Genomic DNA, 20087 nt, shown 5'->3' with positions numbered 1-20087 from the left:
AGCCCTTGGGTTTTTAGGACACTAAAAAACAATCAGGTTGTTAAAAGCAGAACTTTATTATAAAGAAAAAGTAAAATAAGCACCTCTGTAAAATCAGGATGGAAGATAATATTACAGGGTAATCAGATTCAAAGCATAGACGATTCCCCTCTAGGCAAAACTTTAAAGTTACTAAAATAAATAAAAATAAAACCAGGAATAAACCTCCCTCTTAACCTAGGGAAAATTCACATTCTAAAACAAAAGATAGCCAAACACATTTCCTTCCTATTACTTACAATTTGTAATCTTAGATGCTTAGTTCAGATATGGCTTTAGGAGGTGTATTTTCCCTGCCCTGGTTCCTCACTGACCTGGAGAGAACACACAAAGAGAGACAAAACAAAAACCTTCCCCCACAGATCTGAAAACATCTTCTCCCCTCATTGGTCCTTTTGGTCAGGTGCCAACTAGATTATCTGAGCTTCTTAACCCTTTACAGGTAAAGGAGGGATTTTATGCTACCCTTAGCTGTATGTTTATGACAGCATAGAAGATATTTTTTTATCCCTGGTTCAAACCTTACACAGCATTCCTGCTTATAACATTACTGCTCCATATCTCTGCAGCCCAGAGAGAACAACAGAGAACAAAAGAAAGTTTTTTGCCAATTTTAAAAAGTTTGAGCCCTCCCATTGGCTTTTTTGGTCAGGTGCCCACTCTTTTATTTTTGTATCTATGCAGGGAGGCTTTTTAACCCTTTATAAGTAAAAGAACTAGAGAACAGCTACCAAGAAAGATTTTACAGCTAACTGGCTGGCTGGGTGTCCATAAAAGGGAGCTACCCCCTCTTCATTTATCACAGAAGGAAAGCGACAAATGGAGCACATCCTCAGGGTGTCACCCTCTGCTGTTATGTTGGCTTGGGGATGCACTGTTGGAAACGGTAGTGAGACTCAGCGTGTTCCTGTCCAAGAGGTTGATAATGCCCGATGGCAGATTGAAAAGGAACTGACTTTGAGTAAAGACACCTAGGAAGATTATGCATGTTGTAGCAAGGTTGATAGTGTTGTTAACTGGGATCAGATTATGGTTCTTACTGCACTTCCTCATCCAGATTCCATTAACACTCCTGACATTAAGACACAAAGTGAACATGAACATGTACAAAATAAGGAAAGAAAACGAGCCACTCTGGAAATGGAGCTCACTCTAGTGGCACCAAATCAAGGAGTGGAACAATATTTCTCAGGAATGGTGGGGAAGGGTCTGACTCTGGTATGTGTTGTCCAAGCACACAAACTCGAGGCCGATACAGTATCCTTGGACTGGTTTCGAGCAAGGGACACGGTTATTAGTTATTTAAATGGAACTGTAAAAATATATGAAGGTTGGACAAGCCGGGTGGAGTTGACTGACTTGCAGGATAGATGGAATGTGTCTATTTGCATTCGTAACATTCAACTGAAAGATACAGGAACATACAAGGGAACTTGATCTATAACCCCAAGTATCAGTAAATGCATCTACCATATGCAGGTATGTGAAAACGCCTGCCCAACAACAGCCCCAATTTCGCATCCTTCCACTCCTCCACATACCAACATTACCCCAAGGGGGGAGTGTCCCACTGTGCATCGATGGCCTACCTCAGGAATTTTCCTGCATCCTACTGCAGAATATATGCTAAAAAAGTAGGATGCTCTACTAGCCACCAAAAGTCGATTTTTGCCAAGGCAGTGCCCCAGACACTATAAGGATTAGTTTAATTTGGCAGTAGAGATGCAATTATAATTCTGGAAGGGATCCCAAATCACCCAATATGATAGAGAAAGGAGGGATTTAATAGAAACAGTGTTGGGAGTCTCCAGTGTTGACATGTTCATATGGAACTCCACAGATATTGAAAATCTTAATTTAAAATTAAACACCATTGTGAATGGAATAGGCAAAGCAGTTAAAATAGGAGGCGGTATTAGCAGGTATGTGAAAACGCCTGCCCAACAACAGCCCCAATTTCGCATCCTTCCACTCCTCCACATACCAACATTACCCCAAGGAGGGAGTGTCCCACTGTGCATCCATGGCCTACCTCAGGACCTTGACTATAGTACTACCGATATTTAAACATTATGATGGGACAGGCCTCTATGTCACCAAGGCCAATGGGCTGTGACTGGTCTGATAGTTTTAGGAGAGAGAGTCAAGGTGGGCATGGACTGATCTACCTACTCAATGCTTGAGGTGGTGCCTGGAGGTCAGGGCCATGGCAGGTTGGTGCTAGACACTGAATAGGGGGAAGCTGGCCCAGCCACTGCTCAAGCCAGAGCTGTTCTCAGCTTGGACGACATCAGTTCCCAGTGCATTTTACAGGGGAGGAAACTGAGGCATAGAGCAGGGAGAGACGTGCCTCACAGTTGGCCAGCAGAGCACACTCATGGGGCTGGGACTAGAACCCAGCAGTGCTGCCTCCTTCTCCATGGCCCTGTCCCCGTGGCCATGTTGCTGTTCTCCCCTGCACCTTTCCTTAGCATGACACTCAGAATATTCCAAGGTAAAGCAGCTTTCTGCTCCCCAGGAACATCCCAGGTCCAGTCCCTGCTCTGTGCTGACCCTGGATGACATCAGCATGGAGGCAGTAGCAGAATCAACTTTCTTTACATGCTTTGGCCAACAAAGGGGACCAGAAACCCCTCTGGTATTAATTGCAATAGTATCAGTGCTCCATTTGGCTCTTTAAAGCAGAAACAGCTGATTGTAACAGTTCTTTCTCCATAGAGGCCGAACAAAGAGGGACTTGCCTGAGAGACAGGGGGCTGCCATCCAGCCAGCGCCACTCCCCTTCCTTTGCTGAGTCACTGAGGCCCAACCAGTACACGTTCGGCTCAGTGATGTGGTTTGACAGAAACCTCTGTGTGGAAAAACAGGTGAAGGAGACTCATAGACTCATAGGTCAGAAGGGACCAATATGATCATCTAGTCTGACCTCCTGCACAAGGCAGGCCACAGAACCCCACCCATCCACTTTTATAACAACCCCTAACCCAGGACTGAGTTATTGAAATCCTCAAAATTGGTTTGAAGACCTCAAACTGCAGAGAATCCACCAGCAAGCGACCCATGCCCCACGCTGCAGGGGAAGGCGAAAAACCTCCAGGGCCCCTGCCAATCCGCCCTGGAGGAAAATTCCTTCCCGACCCCAAATATGGCGATCAGCTAAACCCTGAGCATGTGGGCAAGACTCACCAGCCAGCACCCAAGAAGGAATTCTCTGCAGTAACTCAGTTCCCATCCCATCCAACATCTCCCCGCAGACAATTGAGCAGACCTATCTGGTGATAATCCAAGATCAATTGCCCAAATTAAACTATCCTATCATAACATCCCCTCTATATACTTATCAAGCTTAGTCTTAAAGCCAGATAAGTCTTTTGCCCCCACTACTTCCCTCGGAAGGCTGTTCCAGAACTTCACTCCCCTAATGGTTAGAAACCTAATTTCAAGTCTAAACTTCCTAATATCCAGTTTGTACCCATTCGTCCTCGTGCCTACATTAGTACTAAACTTAAATAATTCCTCTCCCTCCCTAACATTAACCCCCCTGATATATTTATATAGAGCAAGCATATCCTCCCGCAGCCTTCTTTTGGCCAGGCTAAACAAGCCAAGCTCTTTGAGTCTCCTTTCATAAGGCAGGTTTTCCATTCCTCGGATCATCCTAGTAGCCCGTCTCTGGACCTGTTCCAGTTTGAATTCATCCTTCTTGAACATGGGACACCAGAACTGTACACAATATTCCAGATGGGGTCTCACCAGCGCCTTATATAACGGTACTAACACCTCCTTATCCTTGCTGGAAATACCTCGCCTGATGCATCCTAAAATCGCATTTGCTTTTTTAACAGCCGTATCACATTGGCGGCTCATAGTCATCCTGCTATCAACCAATACCCCAAGGTCCTTCTCCTCCTCTGTCGCTTCCAACTGATGCGTCCCCAACGTGTATCTAAAATTCTTATTATTAATCCCTAAGTGCATGACCTTGCACTTCTCACTATTGTATTTCATCCTATTACTATTACTCCAGTTTACAAGGTGGTCCAGATCTTCCTGAATAGTATCCCTGTCCTTCTCCATGTTAGCAATACCCCCCAGCTTTGTGTCATCCACAAACTTCATTAGCACATTCCCGCTCTTTGTGCCAAGGTCAGTAATAAAAAGGTTAAATAAGATCGGTCCCAAAACCGATCCTTGAGGGACTCCACTAATGACCTCCTTCCAGCCTGACAGTTCACCCTTCAATATGACCCGCTGGAGTCTCCCCTTTAACCAGTTCCTTATCCACCTTACAACTTTCATATTCGCCCCCATCTTTTCCAATTTAACTAACAGTTCTCCATGTGGAACCATGTCAAACGCCTTACTGAAATTGAGGTAAATTAGATCTACCACATTTCCTTTATCTAAGTAATCCGTCACCTTCTCAAAGAAGGAGATCAGATTGGTTTGGCACGATCTACCTTTAGTAAATCCATGTTGCAATTCGTCCCAATTACCATTGACCTCTATGTCCTTAAGTACTTTCTCCTTTAAAATTTTTTCCAAGACCTTACATACTACAGACGTCAAACTAACAAGCCTATAATTACCCGGATCACTTTTATTCCCTTTCTTAAAAATAGGAACTACATTAGCAATTCTCCAGTCGTACGGCACAACCCCCAAGTTTATCGATTGCTTAAAAATTCTCGCTAACGGGCTCGCAATTTCACGCGCCAGTTCCTTTAATATCCTCGGATGGAGATTGTCCGGGCCCTCCAATTTTGTCCCATTAAGCTGTTCAATCATGATCCCAAGCAGAAGGTGAGGGGGGAGGTGAGGAGGTTTCATGGAGCCGTGTTTGTGGCCAGCAGAGTCTGTAGCTATAGATTGTCACTCCTCCCCGTTTTTCCAAACCTTTACGTTTGGGCTGGCCACCCTACATTTCCCATAATGCACCAGGCACTCCCATGAGGCATCGCTTTCTCTCTTCAAGAGAAGTGATCGTTGTGCATCATGGGAGATGTAGACTGACTAGGTAGCCTGATCTCTAAAGAATGGAGGCCTGAGGCATCCAAACTACAGCTCCCGTGAGGCACTGCAGCAGCATTTCCAAGTTGAAATGTTTCGCTTTTCAGCCAAAAAACTGAAATATATACAAATCTTTGCCCCCCAAAATAAAATTTTCTACAGGAAAAAAAATGTTCATTTTCTGACCAGCTGTACTTCAAATGTCTCATCCCTACCCTTTGTCCTGCAAATCTCCCCTTCAGAATGGGAGGTGAACACTGGCCTGTGTGCAGTTTGGTGCAGGTAATTTTCAGTCCTTCTACAGCTGCTGAGGATCTGCATCTGAGGGCCTGTGAAATCCATGGCCATAGGTCTTCTCCATGAAGGGGGACCAAGGAACCATCGTACAGTTCCTGTTAAGTCCCATTCTGCAGCATGGTTATTGGGGGAGTCTTAAATCCAGGCCTGAAGATGGGATAGTGAAATACACACGCTATGGGCTGTACTGCTCGGGAGTCAGATTTTGGTTCGGGTGACTCCAGATTCACAGCAGTACCTTGCCCACCTCTGCACTACATGGGCATCCTCTAAGCACCAACTAGTCTCCCAAAGTCCTGTTCCCAGCAGGTACCAGGCTCAATTTAAAACTTAAAGTGGATCCTCCCTCAGGGGAGGATTCCTTCTGCAAAGTCCCAATGAGGAATCTGGAGTGGGGTCTTCCACAGGATATCAAAAGGCCTTCCCTAGTGTAGAAGTGAGCTGCTGTGAAAAGCATTTCACCTCTGGGTCAGCAACTAAAATCCTGCCTAGATCACTAGCAATCAAATGCTATTTTTACGTTCTCATGGGACTCTGTGATTTGGATTCACAAGGGATTAGAACTGTCCCGCCTCTACTCACATGAATTTTGATTCCCATCGAACCATCCATATCTGACATTGAGATTTCTGTTCACAATGCTCACACAACATTTTTCAAATGACTGTAAGTATCCAGGTCCCCTCAATGTCCCTTGAGCAGCAAGCTACATCCAAAAATATTGCTAAATTCCCAGAGAACTTGGGCCAGACTGTGATCTTAGGTACGCTGAGGTAAAGCTAGAGTAACTCCAGATTCACCCTGGTGTAGGAGAACAGAATCTGACCCCTTGTGCTTTTTCCTTCCATTCTGCATGACCCACAATTGGAATCTGAGTGGCTGGCTTACCTGTTCCTCTGCGGTGTTTACGATAACCAGGCCAGACCTTTGATCAGTACAGAACTGCTTAGCATCTGGCCAGGATTTAGCCAATGTTGAAAAGAAGTAGCAACTTTCCTCAAAACGCTGCCAACCAGGTGGACATTTCATGCAAGTGAATTCTGTCAGAAGTCAAATTATGGGACAGGTCTGCATGAGAGAGTCAAAATGCAGTCCAAGTGATCACAAGCAGTTAAAGAAATTCTAGCATTTATTCAGTGTTTGGATTTATTAATGAATTTCACAAAAAAATTTCCCCGCACTCTGCTGAAAAGCTTGGCAAATAGTTTGTTGCAAATATTCTTACTTTGATATTCATCCTATATGGGGTGGTTGTATAAGTTACATGGCAGTGTCACCCCTCTGACATGTGGTAGCAGACGGCAGGGCCTGGTAGGTCGGTTTCCCATTGAAAAAATAAATCAGTGATTTAATATTTTTCTGGTTTAACTTATTGATTTTCACTCTGTGCGCTAGTCCTCGAAAAGAGGTGCCCATAAACAAAAAGCAGGCCAGTCTGTGATCTCAGCCCAGACGCTGATGCCCCAGTTTCCTGGGTACAACTTAACCCCAAGAACAGACTCTAGTTGGAGTGTGTCAGGCAGGGAGCAAACTCCCTTGCTAGTTGCAACAGCTCCCCTCTCAAAAAATCTCACAGTCTGCAGAGAACGACACAGCATGTCTTCAGTACTGCTGACATGCTTGGGAAGAGAACTTGCAAGCTCCTGTAATACCCACCGCACCATCTGGTGGCTTCTGCCATACACTATTGTATCATGTTAGGGTTCATTATGTATTTAGCCAGCTAGGGCCAAGATTATCAGCTGTGTCTGTTTCCATTGAGTGGAGGGCAGGTATCAGGGAGTGGGTTATGGCTCCCCGAGTCTCTGGCTGGTTCTACATCAAATCTGGTGCCCAAGGCATAGAACCAATGAGATAATCAGGGCCAGACAGGAGGGTGGCATCGGAGACATCTGTGCTGGCTCTACAGCCACTGGGGACTCGCAGCTGAGGAGATGTGGTCAGTTTCATTGCAGGGGAAGCTGCACAGGCCATAGGCCTATTGGGATCATGACAATCGAATGTGCTGTTCCCTGTTGGCTTTCACTGACTCTGGGCATTTGAGGTTAATGCTGTCGCAGGCGTCACAACCCTGCCCGGCGCCTCTTTACCTTTGAAGTTCTGAAAGTCGTCCTGCACCCTGCTCAAGACCTCCTGGAGTCTGTCATGGTCCCTTCTCACCTCAGCCAGCTCCTTCGACATGCTGTGTGTTAGGTTCTTTATCTCTGTCAGGGCAGACAGGGGGTAGAAAAATGCCACCGGAATCAACAGGTTGATATTTCTGGCCTGGCTCAGACCTTTCTTAACTGCAGCTGGAAATTTCTATGTGTTCATCTATCCGCAAGCACACTGTCTGTCCACATTCACAACCTTCGACCTATCTATGCTCTGATACCGGAGTCCACTATTATATTATCTAAGCATCTCTGCTATCCTGGGCTCGTTGATCTTCCTTCAAGCCAACTGAGGGAATTTTTACTTCAATAGGCTCACAATCATGTAGCCCACACTCCACTTCTGCATCATGGAGCTCTCAGGGCTGGCACTTCCATTTAGGCGGCCTAGGCAATTGCCTAGGGTGCCAGGATTATTGGGGGGGTGGCATTTTGCCAGGGGGTGGGGGCGGCAGGTGGCTCCAGTGGACCTGCTGCATTCGTGCCTCCGGAGGGTCCCCTGGTCCCGCGGCTCTGGTGGAGCTGCCGCAGGCATGCCTGCGGACGGTCTGCTGCTCCTGCGGCTCTGGTGGACCTCCCACAGGCATGCCTGTGGCAGCTCTACCAGAGCCACAGACCGGCGGACCCTCCGCAGGCATGCCTGCGGCAGCTCCACCGGAGCCGCGGGACCAGCACGCGGGGCGGCGAAATGGCTGTGCGCCTAGGGCACTAAAAGCACTAGCACCGGTCCTGGGAGCTCTTCTATGGAAGTCTAATTCCACAGTCACAGCACTGACACCGGCAGAACCAAGATCAGAATCCAGCTTATGTTTGCATTGGATGTGCCTGATACCAGAAAGGCTGAGCATTCCCAAATTCCTTCTGCAGGCCATGGAAGCTATGAGCTCTCAGCAGTGCTGAGTGGACCAGAGCCCCCACCCAACCACCTCCTACACCCGCCCCCTACTCCTGTGTATCTACAGGGTATTAAGACCACAATTCAGCAGTGCAAATATACACAAAGCTGTATTCATTTGCAGACTCCTGAACTTTAGAATGGAGGTGCAGACCCCTTTGGAAATTTTAGATATCGTCTGCAGACACCCCTGGGTCTACGGACCACATGTCAAAAGCCACTGCTCTGAGCACATGTGTCATCCCACACAGTAAACAGGAGCGTAGAGTTGTTTGACAGCTGCTATCATGGATAACAATGTGGGGATTGAACTGGAGTCCTCCAGGGCTAAAAGCAGGAACTACTCAACTTGAGATAAAGATGTTCCTAGATCAGCACAGAGGGGTTACCTGTCACACGTGCTCACCAATGGGTTACACATGCCTAAGTGCCTTTGCTGGATCTGGGTCTGAGATCCAATGTTCTCCTGCAGCATGAACTGGGCTCAGGATTAAACCTGGGGAGGCCCATGGGAGCAGGATGCAGCTGATCCCAAACTAAAATGGGATTATCCATGTAGGGTTACCTGCTCCATCCTCATACTTCCCCTTTCTCATCCTCCTTCTCGCCTTCCATTTCAGTTTGCCCTCCACAGGGAAAGATCAGACCCAGGAATCCTTCTACAAGGAAGCAGCACTGATCAGGCATTAGAAGGAAAAGGATGTTTCTCACCTATGGCGTCCTGGAAATACGATGGGTCTTTTACGTGATCAGCTTGGATCTCCTCGATCCTCAGCCTAACCCCAGCCAGCTCCTTGGACACTGCAAACAACAGGGGGCAGAAAAGAACTGATGTACATGGGCGCATCGAAGGGACAGACCCCACCCACATGCAACTCCCAAGATTTTATTACACATCTTGTGACATTTGATATGTTTCTTCAAGCCTCAGCTCCTGGATTTATGCAGTTAGGAGAGAGTCTCAGCTTTCATTAAAAAATATTAATTTCTACCCCTCATGGTGACAGAGAACAGTTTAATAATGTGACCTAAGCATGACCCTAAAGGCTCAGAAATAAGAACACAAATAAATCAAGCCCAACATTTATTATATTTTTAAAAATCTGCCAAATTACGTGTAAATATGTAATAAGAAATGCCAAAAAGGAGTTTGAAGAACAGCTAGCCAAAAACTCAAAAGGTAATAAAAAAATGTTTTTTAAGTACATCAGAAGCAGGAAGCCTGCTAAACAACCAGTGGGGCCCCTGGATGATTGAGATACAAACGATGTGCTTAAAGACGATAAAGCCATTGCGGAGAAGCGAAATGAATTCTTTGCTTCAATCTTCATGGCTGAGGCTGTTAGGGAGATTCCCAAACCTGAGCTGTCCCTTGTAGGTGACAAATCTGAGGAATTGTCACAGATTGAAGTGTCACTAGAGGAGGTTTTGGAATTAATTGATAAACGTAACAGTAACAAGTCACCGGAACCAGATGGCATTCACCCAAGAGTTCTGAAAGAACTCAAAATGTGAAATTGCAGAACTATTAACCTGTCCTTTAAATCAGCTTCTGTACCCAATGACTGGAAGATGCTAATGTAACACCAATATTTAGAAAGGGCTCTAGAGGTGATCCTGGCAATTACATACCAGTAAGTCTAACATCAGTACCGGGCAAATTCATTGAAAGAACAGTAAAGAATAAAATTGTCAGACACATAGAAAAACATTAACTGTTGAGGAATAGTCAACATGGTTTCTGTAAAGGGAAATCCTGTTTTACTAATCTATTAGAGTTCTTTGAAGGGGGTCAACAAACATGGGACAAGAGGGATCCAGTGGTCATAGTGTATTTAGATTTCCAGAAAGCCTTTGACAAGATCCCTCACCAAAGGCTCTTACATAACTTAAGTTGTCATGGGATAAAACGGAAGGTCCTTTCATGGATTGAGAACCAGTTAAAAGACAGGGAACAAAGGGTAGGAATAAATGTAAATTTTCAGAATGGAGAGGGGTAACTAGTGGTGTTCCCCAGTGGTCAGTCCTAGGACCAATCCTATTCAACTTATTCATAAATGATCTGGAGAAAGTGGTAAACAGTGAAGTGGCAAAGTTTCCAGATGATACTAAACTGCTCAAGATAGTTAAGACCAAAGCAGATTGTGAAGAACTTCAAAAAGATCTCACAAAACTAAGTGATTGGGCAACAAAATGGCAAATGAAATTTAATGTGTATAAATGTAAAGTAATGCACACTGGAAAAATAACACCAACTATACATACAATATGATGAGGGCTAATTTAGCTACAACTAATCAGGAAAGAGATCTTGGAATCATCCTGAATAGTTCTCTGAAGACATCCATACAGAGTGCAGCGGCAGTCAAAAAAGCAAACAGGATGTTAGGAATCATTAAAAATGGGATCTAGAATAAAATGGAGAATATCTTATTGCCCTTATAAAAATCCCTGGTACACCCACACCTTGAATACTGTGTACAGATGTGGTCTCTTCATCTCAAAAAAGATATACTGGCATTAGAAAAAGTTCAGAAAAGGGCAACTAAAATGATTAGGGGTTTGGAACAGGTCCCATGTAAGGAGAGATTAAAGAGGCTAGGTCTTTTCAGCTTGGAAAAGAGGAGAGTAAGGGGGGATATGATAGAGGTATCTAAAATCATGAGTAGTGTGGAGAAAGTAAATAAGGAAAAGTTATTTACTTGTTCCAGTAATATAAGAACTAGGGGCCACCAAATGAAATTAATGGGAAGCAGGTTTTAAACAAATAAAAGGAAGTTTTTCTTCACACAGCGCATAGTTTACCTGTGGAACTCCTTGCCTGAGGAGGTTGTGAAGGCTAGGAGAATAACAGGGTTTAAAAGAGAACTAGACAAATTCTTGGAGGTTAAGTCCATTAATGGCTGTTAGCCAGGATGGGTAAGGAATGGTGTCCCTAGCCTCTGTTTGTCAGAGGGTGGAGATGGATGGCAGGAAAGAGATCACTTGATCATAACCTATTAGGTTCACTCCCTCTGGGGCACCTGGCACTGGCCACTGTCGGTAGACAGGATACTGGGATGAATGGACCTTTGGTCTGACCCAGTACGGCCGTTCTTATGAGTTTTAAGCCACTCTCATGGGCTTGACTCATGATTTTTGAATGCTGGGGTTGGCGGCACAAGGGAACTGTTTATGCCCAACCTCTTGAGAAACATCAGCAGAACATACCATTAACAAGTCGACTGCTAAACACGTTGAATTCTTTGGATATCTTCAATTCTAAAAGAAAGATGAGAGAATAGGGAATTTCCACTTTAAATAACAACACAGGAGCTCATGCTGCCCCACTCACACGTTCCATGCCTGAGGAGCTCTGGATAAGGACCATTCATCCAGGAGCGTGCGAAATTTATGGAGCAAGGGCAATCGCTGGCAAGGATGTAAATGAGTTTCACTTATAGCTATTACTGATTTCTATTACAGTGCTTCCTAGAGGCCCCAACTGAGATTATGGCCCCTTTGTGCCAGGTGCTGCACAAACGGGAACTGAGATTTGGTATCACTCCTCTGGGCACTGTATAGACACAGAACAAGAGACAGTTACAATACAAATAGACAAGGAACATTACCCATTTCACAGATACTGAAACTGAGGCACAGAGAAATGAAGTGACTCTTTCAAGGCCACACAGGAAGTCAGCGGCAAAACTGGGAGCTGAAACCAAATCTTGTGAGATCCAGCCCATGCCTTAGCCACAACAGCAGCCAACCTCTACTCAGCTGGGGCTCAGAGCCCCTTTTGGAGCAGCAGGATCTCAGTACTAACCCCCTGTTATTGTGATGTTCTCAGTGCCCAGGACGTGCTGCACAGAGACACCCATGCAGGCCAGGTGGGTGCAAGATCATTACAGCGTTTAAAGTCCCGGGGCAAATTAGCAAATTACACCAGTGTTTATTAAGAGAGATCCAGTTAATGATCCACACAGGGGAACTGTAGTGTAAAAAACTGGTCAGACCCAGGGCTGCATTAACAAATCCAGGGGCATCATCCATACCCCAGCATGATGGCTCCCATTAGCCCTGCCCCTGTGCAATGATCCTAAGCGTAGGTGGGTTGGCAGGAGTCATTTGCTGGCTGTTTGGGGACTCACAACCACACTTTTCTGGATGGGCTGGGGCCTCCCCCTGCCCATATTCCTGCTTCCTTTCTTCAGATGGTCAGGGGAGTGTCCTGGAGGAGACGGGTCTCAGTTCCCTCTCACCCAAGCAGTAATTGTCTTTATGGGGGCCCCAAGCATGTGCTTACTCCTGGTACAGACCAATTCCACTCATGCTCATGGCTTCCCCAGGTGTTATACTCTCAGCCAATGAGATGCAAGTTAGAAGCATGACCTCACCAGAACAAAATCTCATTGGACATTCAGTGATCCTAAGATCAGAGCAGTTGTGATGCAACAACTTCCAAGGGTATGTCTGCACCTGAACTGCTACAGCAGCTGTGCTGCAGTGTAGACACTCGAGTCGACAGGAGGGGTTCTCCTGTGACTGTAGTTAATCCACTCTCCTGAGAGCCAGTAGCTAGGTCGATTCTTCCGTCAACCTAGAACTGTCTACTGCACGGGTTAGGTCAACATAGCTACATCTGTCAGCGGTGTCAAAAATCACACCCCTTAGGGTACGTCTACACTACAGGATAAATTAGAATTAGCTTAAACCGATTTTATAAAACAGATATTATAAAGTCGATTGTGCACGTCCACACTAGGTACATTAATTCGGTGGTGTGCGTCCGTGGTCCGAGGCTAGCGTCGATTTCTGGAGCGCTGCACTGTGGGTAGCTACTGTAAAAGAATGAGGCCAATAATGTCGATTTGCGTCCACACTAAACCTAAATAGATATAATAATCTCGATTTTAGCATTACTCCTCTTGTTTTGTAGGAGTACAGAAATCGATTTAAAGAGCCCTTTAAATGGATATAAAGACCAGTGTAGTGTGGACAGGTGCAGCGTTAAATCGATTTAACGCTGTTAAAATCAGTTTAACAGCGTAGTGTGGACCAGGCCTTAGAGATGTAGCTGTGCAGATTGTTAGCTTTCAATGTAGACCAGCGCTAAGAGCTGCTTATACCTCCTGTGGTTGTCCCACTCCCACTCCCTACAATCATCTACGGTCCTATATGAGCTGTGGGTCACATCCCTGGTTAATGTAAGTTGGTTCCGCTCCACTGAAGTGATTTCCACCTACCAAGGCTCTGACTCCCAAAGATATGCCAGATCAAAGGGAGAAAAATGTTTCTTTTATCCTCTCACCCAGATAGTCCTGGAGAGCTGACAGATTTCTCTTGGAATCTCTTCCGGCCGTATCTCGATCCAGCTGGGCTTCAGCAAGACCCTGGGACACTGTAGACATGAGACCTCTTGATAACAGAGTAAAATTTATGAGCAGGGGAAAACCTATATCTTTGGGGACATCAGTGCTGCTGTAATATGCATTTTCCTCTCAGACACCACCCAAGACCCATTGCGATAACTGGGTCTACAAATTTACCCTCCATGTGAGCTCAGTTGTGAAAAGTGATTGATAGTTCATCAAATATCACAGTAGAAACAATATTGATGGGAAAAGGTGCAAAAGGGAGACAGAAAGACGGAATTAGTCCAAACAAAAAGGCCTCTTGATAGAATTCAAAGACTGTGGTTTAGATCATGGCTGGTCAACAATAAAAATGTAAGACCAGGGACTCCAGCCCCAGAGCACCCATGGAGGCAGCGCCTATGCCCAGCTCAATGCACGGGGCCATGCAATGTTGCCAACTCCCATGATTTTTTGACAGTTCTCACAATATTTGATCAGTTTCTTTAAGTGGCAGTTCCTAGATGCAGGTCACTAGGAAAGAATCTCAGCTTTCATTTAAAAAAGGTAAGTCTATGGCCCTCATGGTTGCGGAGAAAAGCTTTAAAATGAGATCTGACCAAGACCCTAACATCTCAGAAACCAGGAGATGAATAACATACGCCCAATATTTTTAAAAGCTCATGATTTTTAAGCCAATCTCATGGGCCTGACTCATGATTTTTGAACATCGGGGTTGGCGATACTCTTCGGTTATGCCACGATCTCTTGAGAAACACCAGCAGAACATACCTTTAACCAGTTGTCTGGTAAATGTGCTGAATTCTTTTGACATCTTCAACTCTAAAAGGAAGATGAAAGAATGGGGAGTTTCAATTTTAAACAACAACAACACAGGCCCTCATGCTGCCTCTCCCCTATGCTGCCCATGGGGAGCCCTGAATCATGGTCATTCATCCAGAAGTGTGTGAAAATTATGCAGCAATGGCAGGTTGACAAGGTGTACCTGGCACTTTGTGGCCCCCTGCTTGAGGCCCTGAGGTCCTACTATAAAGCAGCCGGCCCTGCCTACTATATCACAACCCAAAAAGGAGCAGCGAAGGTGGGTCTTGCAGGCCTGCCTAGCAAGGCTGCACAGAAGCAGCCAATCAGAGCCCAGCAGGCTCAGATAAAAAGAGGTGCAGGGGCAGACTGCAGGTCAGTCACTGGCTGGGGCCAGAGTGGTGAGGAACAGGACTGTGCTCTGGCCAGAGTTACTCAACACGCTGCATTTGCGAAACCTAGGAGCTCACAGCTCTAGAACTAAGTTAACGGACGGAGATAGAGAGACCAGGTGGGAAGAGGCCCAGCGAATGTAGCAACAACCAATTAAAGGAGGCCATACAGAGTTGCTGTTTATAGGGTTCATGGGATGGGACCTAGAGCAGTGGGCAGGCCTGTTGTCCCCACCTGCACTAGCAAAGTGGACTAAGGCCCAGGAAGGGGACAAGGCTTGTTCCGAAGAGCAGGATTCAGAGGGCCCAGAGATGGGACTGAAGCATCTAGTGAGGGGTGACAGTTGTTGAACTCTTTCCTACTTCAGAAGGTGTTCATCCATTTTTGACTGTGTGACTTGGCCAGAGGGCAGAGCCGCTGAAGGTGACAACCTACAGGGGGCGCCAGGAGCAGGAGGAAGTCCTTCAGTACCAGATGCAGCAGCAGGAGTCACTCAAGAGGTGATTGTCCCCCCATTACAGGCAGCAAGTGGTAAGGTTGTAAATGGGTTTCACTTATTACTATTTCAATATTATTGCCTAGAAGCCCCAGATGAGATTGAGGCCTTCTTGTTCCAGATGCTGCACAGACCCCAACTGATACTGACACCCTGTTGTTCTGGGCACTGCACAGTGACAAAATGAGAGACACGCACTTGTCTCTGTGCTGAAGATCTTACAATACAAATAGACAAGGAATGTTACCCATTTCACAGGTAATGAAACTGAGGCACAGAGAAATGAAGTGACTCTTTCAAGTCAGCAGCAAAACTGGGAATTGAAGCCAGATCTCCTGAGGTCTAGCCCATGCCTTAGCCACAACACCAGCCAACACCTATCAGCTGGGGCTCAGACTCCATTTGGAGCAGCAGGGTCTGACTACCAACTCACTGTTGCCCATGATGTCCTGCACAGGGACACCCATGCAGTCCAGGTGGGTGCAGGCTTGTTACAGTGTTGAGGGTCCCAGAGGAAAATTGGGAAGTTAACAACAACGTTTATTGAGGGAGATCCAGCCAATGACCCCCTGAGGGGGATTGTGGTGGAAAGAACAGGTCAGACCCAGGACTGCATTGAGGCAATCCAGGGGCATCAGGCCCTGCCCCTGTACAATGGTCCCAAGGTTAGGTGGATTGGCATGGACCACCTGCTGGATGAGTGGAGACTCACCACCACACTTCTCCCCTGTTCAGATGACTGCTTCCATACTTTGTTTGAGCTGGGGTCTGTCCTGGAGGACACAGGTCTCGCTTCCCATTCATCCAATCAGTGGCTGTTTATGGGAGCCCCAGGCACATGCCTACTCCTGGGACGGACCAATTGCATCTACGCCAAGGCTTCCCCAGCAGCATCAATATCTCAGCCAATGAGACACTGGGAGAAACGTGACTTCATCAGAACAAAATCTCATTGGACAATCAGTGATCCTAGGAGGAGGACAATGTTATCCAACAACTTCTAAGAGCTGCTTCCACCTCGTCTGGTTGTCCTATTCCCAACAATAATCTACAGACCTGTCTGAGCTGTGGTCAGATCCCCAGCTGATGTATGCCTGCTCAGCTCCGCTGAATTTGAATGAGCTACATCAACTTCCACTAGTCATGCAGCTGACCCCTTGGGTCAGACTCTCCACACTCTTGAGATGTAGAGAACAAATAGGTTCACCAAGTCTAACGAGGAATAGAAACATTTGCTTTATCCTCTCACCTAGATAATCCTGGTGATGTGACAGATTTCTCTTGGAATCTCTTCTAATTGTATCTCGATCCACCTGGGCTTCGGCAAGACCCTGGGACACTGTGAACATGAGACTTTTGATAGCAGATTAAAATGTGTGAGCAGGGGAAACCCATATCTGTGAGGACATTAGTGGTGCTATAAAATGCACTTTCCTCCCAGTTACCACCCAAGATTGCTGATGTTCATCCCTTATGCCAGCTGTGATACTCCACTACAGGCGCACTGTGCTCAACACAGGGATTCATTATTCTGGACATCAGCTTGGTCCTTGGTACAATGTAGAGCTGTGTTGGGGCTGCTCTATGTTACACTGAGCTGCCAGTGGCCTCAAGATGTGCACTGCAGCTGCCATTGCTACACATGGGTGCGGAATATGGCTGGACAGCTCAAAGGAGCATAGCAAAGCTGAGAGTGGAAAGGTTCAGCCTTCGCAGAGCAGTGCAGAGCTCTGACTGCTGTGCAGAGCAGAAAGTTGCCTACTTCCACGAGGAGCCTGTCTCGGTTTGTGTATGGTTAGCTGGTTGCAAAGTTAAAAAAGAAAGGAATGCATTTGTCGGGCCCAAGCTCTCCTTGTGTTAATGTGGTAGAGGCAATTGTGGCAGTGCACTGTGCCTTGCCCACATTGCATTGTTCTCACTCCCTACATTCCGTCTCGGCTAGCAGGAGCTGCAGCCAGACCTTTGCACTGGTCCCAGCACACAGTTGAAAAAAGAAAAATTTTGTATGAATATTTTAACAACCTTGAAAATGTCACCACAAACATGGCCCAGTTACTGATTTGGGGTGGGATTTTTCTGAGATTTAGGAGCACAAATCTTATGGAAAGCTAGCGGGAGTTATATTAAAGACATCCCATCCCTCTGAAAATCCTGTCACGTTATCTCAGAGGTGAGCGAAAGTTACCTAGCGTGGGTAACTGCTCCATAATTAACATCACAGCTGAGCCTCCATTCTCAGCCCAATTTTGTGCCCCGCTGCTAAAATCCACCAAAAACTAGTCAAAGCAGCCTCATTCTTGGCAGGTGAGATCTGAGGCCAAGGTAGAAATGAACAGGAGACTCACATTTCCCAAGGTTCACCACAATGAAAGCTGTGGCCACTGCAATGCAAATCACCAGCAGGACATACAGGATCGCAATGGCCTTCCCTTGGGTGGAGCTGGAGAGGCAAAGAGCTGTGGGGAGCAACACTGGTTAGATCTCTCAATGCGGGATCATCCCCTCCTACATTCCCTTTTGGGAGAGACTGAACATAGTTCCCTACAAGAGAAGATGACTGGACAAAGGGAGGTGAGGGATTCACAGTAGGGTAAATACCTTGAGGTAGTTCTCAGCCTTGTCTGTGTTCCATTTTCCATGTTGGGAGTCCCTCTCGCTTTTGGCAATATGGGGAGGGAAGGTGAGTGTGACCCCCAAATTGAGAAGGCCCTGCCTTCAAGGGAGCATGAGAATCCTCTCAGGCTCTAACGGGAAGATATGGGCAGGCTCACAGGTAGGGTGACCAGATGTCCTGATTTTATAGGGACAGACCCAATTTTTGTGTCTCTTTCTTATATAGGCTCCTATTATCCCCAACCCCATCCCGATTTTTCACACTTGCTGTCTGGTCACCCTACCCACAGGACCAGTTTCATCCCTCGAATAGCAACACTAAAGACACTGGACTGACCCAGCGATGAGTTTGCCCCATGATAAGAAAGGAGTTAATGTGAATGATTGGAATATCCAGACTTAACCAAGACTACTTGGGAGAGAGAAACAGTCCTGATTGTTAGCACCGACCAACTTCAAATTAGCAAAGCCAGGAATCGGACACAAGCCTCCTGAATCCCAGGGCAGCTCCTTAATTACAAGCCCACCCTTCCTCCAGCCATCTCACTTTTACCGCCTCTCCCAGGTGCGCTGCTCGCTCCCTGCACCGTCAGTTCCACCTGCTCAGAGTTGTCCCATTTGGGGTAGGAGCTGTCCGGGTGCATGGCTGTGGATATCTCTGTTCTGCGTCTTGCTGTCAGTGCAGTTTATATGGATATGAGCCGTCATCATGACTTTCCGGGGCAACGGACACCTGTGGTCACATTTCCATTCTCACAATTGCCAGGTCAGGGACCATGGCCCAACCAATTCCTCTCCAGGTCAGTGCAGAATCATAGCGTCTCTGTGGTTCCAGTTTCTGGTCCTTAGACTTCCAGGCTCTGAGATTGCTCAACTCCCACTGAATTTTATCAGAACATATTGAAATCAGCACTTCTCTCTCTCTTCAGAGGCCTAGGGTGGCAGATTTGGCTCAGTCACTCCTACATCATGAAGGAAAGGGCGGCAGTGCCAGATTCCACTGAGTGGTGGTGTGGTCTTGCATGATTGGGAGGTGGCCAGGCTAAATTTGCCACTGTAGGCAGCTGCTCAAAAGTCTGCCACCATAGACAACTGCCTACATTGCATGTACCTAGAGCAGCCTCTGCGAGCATCTCACCTGATGGGGTCCTGTACTATTCCCGGACACACTAGATAGGATGGCCGGTGTGTTTCGCAGAAGGCTTCATGGCCAGAAAAATGTCAGTTTCTCACCAATAACTGGAGTCACAGTAACTCTTCCAACTGGAAGCTTGTGGCATGGGCATCTTGATCCCACCACGGCAAATGACCAGCTGAAGAACTAAGGGGACATTCTACACCATCCTGGACACCCCAGGGGTCTGCTGGATCCAATAATCTCCCATAGATTTCTCAGGGTTTGTGGGAACATATGCCAGTGACTGCTGGGCATTGGAGCTTGCTAAACCAGCTGTAACCCTGCTGAGGGCTCGTCCACACCAGCTAGTTAAGAGTTTAGGGGCAGTGTTCACTCTCTAAGCACCGCCTGGAGAGGTGGAAGAAGCCAGACTGTCCCACGGGTTGAACCAATGTTTATGTACTCTGCTGAGGGGCAGTTTGCCAGGCAGGCTAGCTATGCAGGGGGAAGTAGCCAGAATCCCTCCCTTCCACTTGTAATTCTGAAAGGAGAAGCCCTTGGGGGAAGGATTTGCAATAATAGCAGAATCCAAGAGCAGGCGTTGTCTTGTAGTGACTCCATGGAGACAGGAGCTCAGCATTTCGCTGATAACTCTACATGCTCTCGCTTATGCCAGTACAAAATCCACTAGGTCAGTGATTACACAATCCCAAGGATGGTCATGAGTACGGCCCTACCGAATTCACGGCCATGAAAAACATGTCACAGACCATGACATCTGGCTATTGCAGAGGGGTTGCAGAATTGCCACCCTTACTTCTGCACTGCCACAACCAGCACTTCCTCCAGCCAGGGGAGGTTCCTGTAGGGGGGGGGGCGTGAGCCCTCAGCAGCGCTGCCCTAAGCCCTGGCCCTC

The 20087-nt window shown here is 46.7% G+C and overlaps 1 protein-coding gene across 1 annotated transcript; it reads right to left on the bottom strand.

The window, feature by feature from the left end:
- Window positions 1-289: 289 nt before the first annotated feature.
- LOC115643424 (C-type lectin domain family 4 member M-like) lies at window positions 290-18698 on the bottom strand. Its single transcript, XM_030547453.1, has 10 exons — window positions 18602-18698; window positions 17787-17897; window positions 16691-16780; window positions 13688-13777; window positions 11605-11655; window positions 9106-9195; window positions 7437-7550; window positions 6235-6386; window positions 2781-2890; window positions 290-353 (listed from the first exon to the last, which is right to left on the bottom strand). Exons 1-10 carry the CDS (start codon window positions 18696-18698, stop codon window positions 290-292), a joined length of 969 nt encoding a protein of 322 aa, XP_030403313.1.
- Window positions 18699-20087: the final 1389 nt, after the last annotated feature.

This window comes from Gopherus evgoodei, unplaced genomic scaffold (genome assembly GCF_007399415.2).
Source record: "Gopherus evgoodei ecotype Sinaloan lineage unplaced genomic scaffold, rGopEvg1_v1.p scaffold_59_arrow_ctg1, whole genome shotgun sequence".
Classification (NCBI taxonomy): domain Eukaryota; kingdom Metazoa; phylum Chordata; order Testudines; family Testudinidae; genus Gopherus; species Gopherus evgoodei.
The sequence above is the reverse complement of the archived record's forward strand: the minus strand, read 5'-3'. Positions and strand labels throughout refer to the sequence as shown.